The sequence below is a fragment of the Oncorhynchus masou genome, chromosome 16, assembly GCF_036934945.1.
Source record: "Oncorhynchus masou masou isolate Uvic2021 chromosome 16, UVic_Omas_1.1, whole genome shotgun sequence".
Taxonomy (NCBI): domain Eukaryota; kingdom Metazoa; phylum Chordata; class Actinopteri; order Salmoniformes; family Salmonidae; genus Oncorhynchus; species Oncorhynchus masou.
In genome coordinates this window covers 35,308,197-35,318,358 of record NC_088227.1, presented here as the reverse complement: position 1 = coordinate 35,318,358, position 10,162 = coordinate 35,308,197, and the positions used below count along the sequence as shown (strand labels likewise).

The window sequence follows — 10,162 nt, the reverse complement described above, 5'->3', positions numbered from 1 at the left end:
CTGTGTAATCATTGGTAAAAACACCAGGATAATATTAAATGTAACGATATGGCGGGTTGGCCGATATGCAAAAAGTAGCCAGGTAATGTGATTAAAACGAATTATTATGGACATTGTGGTGTTTTTCCTTTTTTTCGAATGAGCATCATGGGTAAAAAGACACGCCCGTCGAAACCTCTCAAACGTTTCCGCAAACCAGCCTGTGGCCGCTTGTTCTGATCTTCTACATTCGGAATCACTGTTCCGGACTTTGAACTTTTCGATCCCAGGACAAATATGAGTGAAATCAAACCTACCGATCCAGCAGCCACTAACGCTGGAGAGGAAAAGGACTGGGCCGCAGCAAAAGCCTTTTTTGACAGTTTAAAAACAAGGAAACCTCGACCCGTAAGTGATACATAAACCGTTCTCATTTGCCTGTGCAGATAAAATAAGTGTCTACACTGGTCTATAGTATTCTATTAGCTAATCTCTTGTATCGTAATCTTTTCTTGACTATTCTTGTTTTCCAAATAGCCCAAACCCCAATATGCCGTCACTATCGCCGTCTCTTCTCGCACCCTGTTCAACATGGTTGCGGAGCGGAAGATCTATGAGGAAGAGGGGGTCGAGAAGTATGTGACGTTTCAACAGGAGCACGAGAATGAGCCGCTCATGCCAGGTGTGGCGTTCCCTCTCGTGAAGGTAAATTAGAGGGATTGTATTAACATAGCTAAGGGTATGGCCCACCTGCATGTCTGTGCGTGGGAGAGTCAGAGGGTAGGGTTGCCTTACAATTGCATGTGGATTCCTTAGTGGAGGTGAAGGGGAAACCTCATTCACTGTGATGCCAATGCCTTTAGGCCTAGATACAATTTGTGTAATGCATCTAGAATAGTGTTTTGCTCAGAATTACAATAGGCAATATTGTTTCCCACTGTTATGCACCATCTATACATCAACACATGAATGACACTCCCGAGCCTTGTCTGGCTGTGAAACAGTTCGTTCAGCCTCATTTACTGACTTTAAAAAAACTTAGCTCTTATGGCTGACTTGCTTAAACAAATGTGGTTTCTACTGACAATTGAGATGTACAAACTTTGCCATAAGGGGACGACAAGCACATAAGAAGCAATCTGTAAATTCGATTAAGACATTAATGAGCCAGCGACGACGGACAGTCATAACTATTTGTTCAGCACTTTTGAAATATACAGCAACAGAATTCAGAAAGTGGGCCGTTCTTACAGTGTTCTCCCTGTACACCAGGTCAGAACCATAGGATAAATAAAGGGGGCATATAAATAGACAATGAAAGCTCTTACAATATTCAATGATGACATTTCTCTAAAACAGGTTTTAGGCTACATGTGCACCACCAAGTTAGAACAGTAGGCGATATGAAGAGGTGAAAACAGACCAAATGAGTAGGGTGAGGCACATGGAACACCGTTTGGGTCTTTGCGTGTCAGAAAAGATACGTCATATAACACTATTTGACGGGTTAAATAAACTTTTAATTTGACACGTCAAATAACACAATTCTATTATACAATGTTGTGTGTGATGAATTTGCACGTGCAAGCCAAGCACCATCACTACTATCAGTAGCACTGTCAAAGCTGTAAGTTTGCAAACAAGCAAACACCGGCCACGAACAATGTGTTTACAATACCGCGTTGGTGAAAATAGACCAAAGTAGTAGGGTGAGGCACTTGGGCTACTAACAGCTTACCCACGATATACACTTACTATTACTTTCTTAGCGACAGTATACATATCTCTCTGTCATCATTTATGAAGCAGCATAAGATATTTTTGGACTCACGTTGTTGTGATGTGCTTGAACAGGAAAGTGGCGTGGCGGTCCTCTGTGGGAAAATTTTGTCATCAAAGAGAATTGAATGACCGTTCAAAGCGTATTTTCCCAGTTTGCGCTGTTTATTCTCGACTTCCCAGTTGCAATGCTTGCAGTTAGCCGCTGTCACCAATTCCTTCCAAACCACTCATTGTTGAATTTGCAATCTCCAACTTGTTGTGTAATGTTCATGTCCAATGGCCGATGAGCACTGATACATTTGATCTATATTTTCTCTTCATTATTTCTCTTCATATGACAAGGATTTTCCAGTAGATTGTCGACTTGATTCATGATGATGTCTGCTAGCTAAGATTGGACTGAGCATGTCAACATCTTACTTTCACAATCAAAGCTACTGTACATATAACTTGATTTGACATCATTTCTGTGACCAATAACCTTGAGCCTTCTTGGAAGGGCACATGTAATATAACTCTATGGCAGGACCCAAAGGGCTAAAATGTTGGATGTCTACCCTTACTAAGGACTGAAGCTTTGTGATTCCGTAAGGTTCCCATGAGTGACAGAACACTGAGCCAATCACGGCTCAATGCTCCTATTTTCTGCTGGCCCACTCCACCACCACAGAAAGCACTGAGCGAGGATGAAACCTGCCTTACTCAAGTAAACAAAAAAGAGACCATGTTTGTATGGGGCTTTATAAACTCAATTATATATATGTTTTTTTTTTACAATGTTTGCAAACTGATATGTGACACATATTAATGCCAAAATAACATGCAAAACAGGCAACCCCCCCCCCAAAAAAAATAAATAAATATGTATTTATATAATAATATATAATAAAATATATATAATATATATCTGCCCCACCTGTCCTGAATGGCGGGACGCCACTGGTGTGTCTACATTTGGGACTGAATATTCTGGAGCAACACCCTAGAAGTAGTTGCTCTAGTTCAAACCAGACAAGTTGTGTCATTGTTTCTTAATCCCTGTGTCAATTCTGTTCTGAAAACACACACACACTGCAGGCTCTGATGACGGTAAACTCCAGACTGAGGCAGCTCTACCCCGACAGTGAGGAGCTGTTTGACATCGTCCTGATGACTAATAACCACGCCCAGGTCGGTGTGCGCCTCATCAACAGCATCAACCACTACGGTCCGTAAAACACGCTCTGAAACTCGTACTGCAGTGTTACAGCCACGCCTACAATGTCATAAGACACCTGTTTTGCAAAGTATGATCATGTTTCATTGAATGATTCTACATCCAGCTTTATTCTGTTCTTTTGAACAAATATGTTTTTTTAATGTTTATATGCTGTTGTTCATGCTATGTAGTTGCAGTCTTTGGCTACCAGCCTGATGACCATCACATTTCTATGAGTTTCTGATAAAAAAACAATGGTTCCCTCTACCTAACAGATTTAACCATTGAGAGATTCTGTATGACTGGAGGGAAAAGCCCCATTGGCTATCTGAAGGCCTACATGACCAACCTGTACCTCTCTAAGGATGGAGAGAAAGTCACTGAGGCCATTGAGGAGGGTAGGTGATGATGCTACTGGTTTAGGATGGACTGGTTTAGATTAGCATGGATGCTAAGTCAACAACTGTAGATGTACATTGTGGTAACACTTTATCGTATAGCCTACAGCTGTAATGCATGGATGATGCTGTTGTAATGGGTTGTGACCAGATGATATACAGCCAAGGATGACTTTACAATTGAACTACCATAAGAGTTTAGACTTAATTCTGGAGAGGATGAGTCGGATTTCACTGTTAGTTTTACGCACAACATAATTGTCCAGTTTCAGTTAATAAAACTGACGATTGTTTATTTTGGATGAAATTACTGATGATGAGGTTACTGTTGCTTGTATCCGTGTGCTTGGTGTAACTGTCACCTCCTAATGTCACCCCCCTGTCATCCTAGGTTGCTAGTTCCACAGTAGTTGCAGGATGAAGTATATCGTGTCCCGGTGTTGTTGCCATTCATGTTCACCCCATTGGGTAGACTGTATCACGGTGACATCTAGATGCTTACCAGTATGAGTTATTTCTTGGGTAGTACAAGACATAACTCCGAGACAAAAATAAACAAATTGTTCACGTTATACGAGCTACCGGCGACTCAGTGAAAGTACAGCTGTCCAGTGAGAAACACAACGCCGGTGCACTGGTCATTCACACTGGCTTGGCGTGTTGTCGTTATTGCCCTCTGTCAGCTAATTGTCATCGCCTCGTGACTCATAGCTAACTAACCTAACTCTCTAGCTAGCTGTTGCCATAGTAACATAAACTGGCAAATCGCACAGCGAGAGAATGGCAATTTTTACGTCACTTTCGTAGCTTTATACCATCTAGCCATAACTGTTGTAAAGCGTTGCAAGACTTGTTATGAGCATGTATAAGCCGCTTATGTCTTATAAACAGGCATTGCTGCAGCGACCATGTTTGCATCTGGAGATGTGGAGAACCAGCTTTCTGACACACAGCTGAAAGTAGCTTTTGACGGGGACGCAGTCCTCTTCTCTGACGAGTCAGAGATCATCGTGAAACAACACGGCCTGGACACGTTCTTTGAGCACGAGAAGGAATTTGAGAACAAACCACTTGCACAGGTGATCATGAGAGGACTCTGAAGCAGAATACGTCTCTATTTTATGTTAGCTTTTGACATGGTCATTTGTGTCAGATTTCCATGATTTCCTTATCTCCCTGTAGAGGGCTAATAGATTTTCAACTAACTAGCAACAAACGTTTTAACTAACTATCCCACTATGCCTAATACTAGACCTAACCCTTTCCTTATGCCTACCAAGTTGTTGCATATCTAAAGACCATCTATAATACGGGGCTAGCCCAATAAAGTGGAACCCATTTATGTATTATATGCTTTGATTTTGGACAAAAGTAAAAATATGTCTCATTGTTTCTCTCAGGGTCCCTTGAAGTGTTTCCTGGAGGCGCTGGGGAAGCTCCAAAGAAAGTTCTACGCCAAGAACGAGCGTATGACCTGCCCCATTCGTACCTACCTGGTAACAGCCCGCAGTGCAGCCAGCTCAGGGGCCCGTGTCCTCAAGACCCTCAGGAGCTGGGGCCTGGAGATCGACGAAGCCCTGTTCCTAGCCGGGGCCCCCAAAGGGCCTCTCCTGCAGAAGATCCGGCCCCACATATTCTTTGATGACCAGATGTTCCACATCGAGGGAGCCAAGGAGCTGGGGACCATCGCTGCACACGTGCCTTATGGGATAGGACAGAAGTATCACAAGGGGGAACTTATTGAGCAGCCTGACAAAGATGTCAAAGACAAGAAGTAAAGAGCCTCCTAGTGGTGGGGAGATATCATACGTTATGCAAATGCTTAGTTGCACACAACCCTGTCATCAGCTGTAGGACCTTTATTGTTTATCAGGATTTTGTATTATTTCTCTTTTTTTACACTTTATTACAAACATCTTTATCAGAGAATATTGTATTAGCAGGAGCCAAAAACACATAGTTTTACTGTAGATGTAATACTCACATCAGGGACCAATGTCACCTAATGTTCTCTGTCATGAGGAGAGAAAGGATCACTTTCCTACAATCCTCATCACCATCACATTGTAGTCTTTAAAAGTATTTGGTAAAATATGTAGTTTTTTATAAAAATGTATGTCAGTGTGTTCAAATTTTGTATAGTGTGTTCAAATTTTACACAAAGTATATTTAGCAAAGTGTATTTTATATCTTTAGATATGTGCACTCTAGTGTACTAACAAGGTAGAATGGTTATTGATATGAAGCGCTGAAAAAATATATGCGTTTTGGTTTTACTGCACACCATACAAAACAGACATTAACACATTGTTATTTATTATTTACACGTAGATGCAGTCGGGATCTTAAGCACTTACAAACTCCTACCATATTATACGAATTGCATTTTTTTTTTTTTTTTGCAGGACATGACATCACACAAAATGGATGATGCAATACACAATTGTGCATATTTTTCGGGGACCCATTTTGGCTCGTGAGCACGACTTAAAAAAATATTGTCTGAAATGTACTGAACTTTAGAAGCAAAACTTTAATATTCAATCCCCCTTTACTATCCATGCATTGTTCTAATCTATTTCATTTTCTTATTACATTTAATAATACTTGATTTTAGATGCAAGAAACCTCACCTTGCGCTTAGTAAAGCTGTATTAGGCTATATGGTTATATCAAAACCTCAAGCAAGCTAGTTCAACATACCTGTTCCACTAGTGAAATGTTACGTGTCAGGCATTGTGTTCCAAATAGTTTACAGCTGAATATACACAATGTTTTGTTTATTTTTTCAGTTTTAACTGAACCTAAAGGGTTCTATATATAAATGCAATATATAAAGTGTTGGTCCCATGTTTCATGAGCTGAAATAAAAGATCCCAGAAATGTTCCATACACACAAGCTTATTTCTCTCAAATGTTGTGCACAAATGTACATCCCTGTTAGAGAGCATTTCTTCTTTGCCAAGATAATCTATAAATCTGACAGGTGTGGCATATCAAGAAGCTGATGAAACAGCATGACCATTACACAGGTGCACCTTGTGCTGGGGAAAATAAAATGTACAGTTTTGTCACACACACAATGCCACAGATGTATGAAGTTTTTAAGGAGCATTCAATTGGCATGCTGAATGCAGGAATGTCTACCAGAGCTGTTGCCAGAGAATTGAATGTTCATTGCTATACCGCCTCCAACGTTGTTCTAGAGAATTTGGCAGTACGTACAACCGGCCTCACAACCACAGACAACGTCAGCCCAGGACCTCCACATCCGGTTTCTTCACCTGCGGGATCGTCTGAGACCAGTCTCCCGGACAGCTGATGAAACTGAGGAGTATTTCTGTCTCTAATGAAGCCCTTTTGTGGGGAAAAACTCAATCTGATTGACTGGGCCTTGCTCCCAAGTGGGCCTATGCCCTTGCCCAGTCATGTGAAATCCATAGATTAGGGCCTAATGAATCTATTTCCATTGACTGATTTCCTGATATGAACTGTAATAGCTGTGAATGACTTAATGTTTTTATGTATTAACAAATCTCACCGGTAGATGGTGTTGCTGGATACAAAATGGCAGATTGTTTTTTTCCACTGGTTTGTGTTGTTTACATTGGCCTTTGCTCTAGCATTGTTTTTGCTCTCACATGCACATTCACTTGTGTTTTAAAACTAGACTAAACCAATCAAATATCTAACAAACTAATTCTGATTCTAGAGCACAATGCTCCATACGTCATATTTCCCCTGTTTGAGTTGATCAAGACCCTTGTTTTATATTCTCTTCCATGCACTTGCAAGAACATAACACTAGAGGGCACTCTCATTCACCTTATTCACATGAGGCATTTTCTGCCTGTCGGGCAACAGACTGCATCTCTCCATGAGCTGGGCCCAGCCTGCAGTTTCCATGGATACTCTGGGTGCTGCTGACACCAGGAGGACTGAGTAGGCGCCGCTTGTTTAAGACACAATTAATAACAAAGGATTAGAGGCACATCGTACCCTGCTGCTTTCTATGAGAGACACGGCATCCTCATCACACAGCCACTACAATGTGTGTGTGCGTGTGTGTGCGTGTGTGTGTGCATGTGTGTGCGTGTGTATATGTGTGTATATGTGTGAGTGTGCAAATTGTATCTGTCGGTGATAAGTGTGTGTCGTGATGGGGGATTCATGGGGGCCCATTGGGGATGTTTTGGTGTCAACATACAGCAACAACACTTGACTGTATGCTGCTCCCAGTGGGCTAGCATGTGGCACGCCTTTAGACTGTGTTCCATAGCAGTGACACAACATATACACAGTGATATGTCTGCATCATGCCAAGAGGACACTGTGATATGATAATGACATGTATTGAGGTCAGCTGGGTCCTGTTCCATAGGAGGAGGACCAGGAGGATTCCAACAGCAGCCACATTATCCAGGTCACCAACTGGAATCTGTGATGCCCTAAAATACTGTAATTCAACCCAATATCTATCCACTAACTGTAATGTGCTGCAGGTCTATTTATAGAGGAACTTATTCAGTTGTTTAGTCATGACATTTCTTTAAGACATTGATGGGCCTAAAACAGAGTTGGAGGCAAATGTGCAGCAAAGACTATACTATAGATTGCTAGTGTAACAAAGATGGCTCTGTACACGTGCACATTTTTAGGCTCTATGTATTTAGTTTCAGGAGATTTTAGAACATGCACATTTTGTGGCTCTATGTATTGAGTTTGTGGATTTTAGAATGTATCTTAAAGTTCCGCTGTGTAAATGCCTGATACTCAGTGTTCCATTAGACCTTGTGCTGTCCTGTGTCATGATTCTGGCATTGGACATTTAATCCTCATAGGATTGTAGGCAATAGTTTAAGTATTCTACAAGTTACTTATTCAATCTGAATTCAACATGATATGGAATTGTATGGAACTATTAATTGATTATGTCACAATCAACAGAAGAGTCTTTGGTTGCTATGACATTGATGACCTAGATTTAACTATTGGTGATGCAGTTATGATTATGATGCCATAATACGAAGGGATACCTCTGATGTTCCATCCATAGAAATATAATCTTATTCTAGTAATGTGGTTCCATTATCCAGGCACAAGATAGAAAGTTGCCTGAAGGCTTGTGTATCACTAAATTGGCTTTATCTGAGAAAGCAAACCATGGATAACGCTCCTCGAGGTAACTATTTATACACTGCGCTTCTGATTGGTCTGATGTTAGGTTGCAAAATTCTGCCAACTTTCCCAAAAGTCCTCTATGAACAACCACCAATGGAGTAAGGATTGACTTCATATGTACAGTTCAATAGTTGTGGTGTGATGAACATATCATTGGTAAACGAAGGCTTTGTCCTGAAATCTTGCTCATGTTCCTCCATCAGTAAGCCATGAGCAGGTAGACATCCCAATGATTGTATAGTATCATTCCATGGTGGACCCATATTAGGGTAAGGTTTTTCTACATAACACATGTAACATCTGCACTGAGGTGCATTTCCAATGAAATGAGAATTGGGTGAGAAAGAATCCTAAAGATGGTCCAAGTCTCTTAATTATTCTCCGTCTGATAAACCCTCCTGATGTCTGCAAGGTGATGAGATGATGCAGAGGGCCCACAGACAGGTAAACAACTAGCAGTAGGCAATGAACCTAATGCAGGGGAAGCTGAATACCATGCAGGGCCAGTTTATTGAGATGTAGAGTGGCGTCTCTCAGGTAGTAGTAGTCTCTCAGGTAGTAGTAGTCTCTCAGGTAGTAGTAGTCTCTCAGGTAGTAGTAGTCTATCAGGTAGTAGTAGTCTATCAGATAGAAGGAGTCTCTCAGGTAGTAGTCTCTCAGGTAGTAGCAGTCTCTCAGGTAGTAGTAGTCTCTCAGATAGTAGTAGTCTCTCAGGTAGTAGCAGTCTCTCAGGTAGTAGTAGTCTCTCAGATAGTAGTAGTCTCTCAGGTAGTAGTAGTCTCTCAGGTAGTAGTAGTCTATCAGATAGTAGTAGTCTCTCAGATAGAAGGAGTCTCTCAGGTAGTAGTCTCTCAGGTAGTAGCAGTCTCTCAGGTAGTAGTAGTCTCTCAGATAGTATATATAATAATAATATATCCCATTTAGCAGACGCTTTTGTCCAAAGCGACTTACAAGTCGGCTGGGGCCACTACTTTTACATATGGGTGGTCCCAGTGGGAATCGAACCCACGACGCTTGGCGTTGCAAGCGCCATGCTCTACCGACTGAGCCACACAGGACCCTTGTAGTAGTCTCTCAGGTAGTAGTAGTCTCTCATATAGTAGTAGTCTCTCAGGTAGTAGTAGTCTCTCAGGTAGTAGTAGTCTCTCAGATAGTAGTAGTCTCTCAGGTAGTAGTAGTCTCTCAGGTAGTAGTAGTCTATCAGATAGTAGTAGTCTCTCAGATAGAAGGAGTCTCTCAGGTAGTAGTCTCTCAGGTAGTAGCAGTCTCTCAGGTAGTAGTAGTCTCTCAGATAGTAGTAGTCTCTCAGGTAGTAGTAGTCTATCAGATAGTAGGAGTCTCTCAGGTAGTAGTAGTCTCTCATATAGTAGGAGTCTCTCAGGTAGTAGTAGTCTCTCATATAGTAGGAGTCTCTCAGGTAATAGTAGTCTCTCAGGTAGTAGTAGTCTCTCAGGTAGTAGTAGTCTCTCAGATAGTAGTAGTCTCTCAGGTAGTAGTAGTCTCTCAGGTAGTAGTAGTCTCTCAGATAGTAGTAGTCTCTCAGGTAGTTGTAGTCTATCAGATAGTAGTAGTCTCTCAGGTAGTAGTAGTCTCTCAGATAGTAGTAGTCTCTCAGGTAGTAGTA

General features: G+C 41.4%; 1 protein-coding gene and 1 non-coding gene across 2 annotated transcripts; one reads left to right on the top strand and one right to left on the bottom strand.

The window, feature by feature from the left end:
• Nucleotides 1-162: 162 nt before the first annotated feature.
• LOC135557902 (cytosolic 5'-nucleotidase 1A-like) lies at nt 163-6,249 on the top strand. Its single transcript, XM_064991595.1, has 6 exons — nt 163-387; nt 517-684; nt 2,839-2,968; nt 3,235-3,357; nt 4,249-4,436; nt 4,758-6,249. The coding sequence occupies exons 1-6, from the start codon at nt 277-279 to the stop codon at nt 5,133-5,135; spliced, it is 1,098 nt and encodes a 365-aa protein (XP_064847667.1). The 5' UTR covers nt 163-276; the 3' UTR covers nt 5,136-6,249.
• Nucleotides 6,250-9,522: 3,273 nt separating this feature from the next.
• Nucleotides 9,523-9,598, bottom strand: trnaa-ugc (transfer RNA alanine (anticodon UGC)). The gene has a single exon. It is a non-coding gene; the product is annotated as a tRNA-Ala (tRNA).
• Nucleotides 9,599-10,162: the final 564 nt, after the last annotated feature.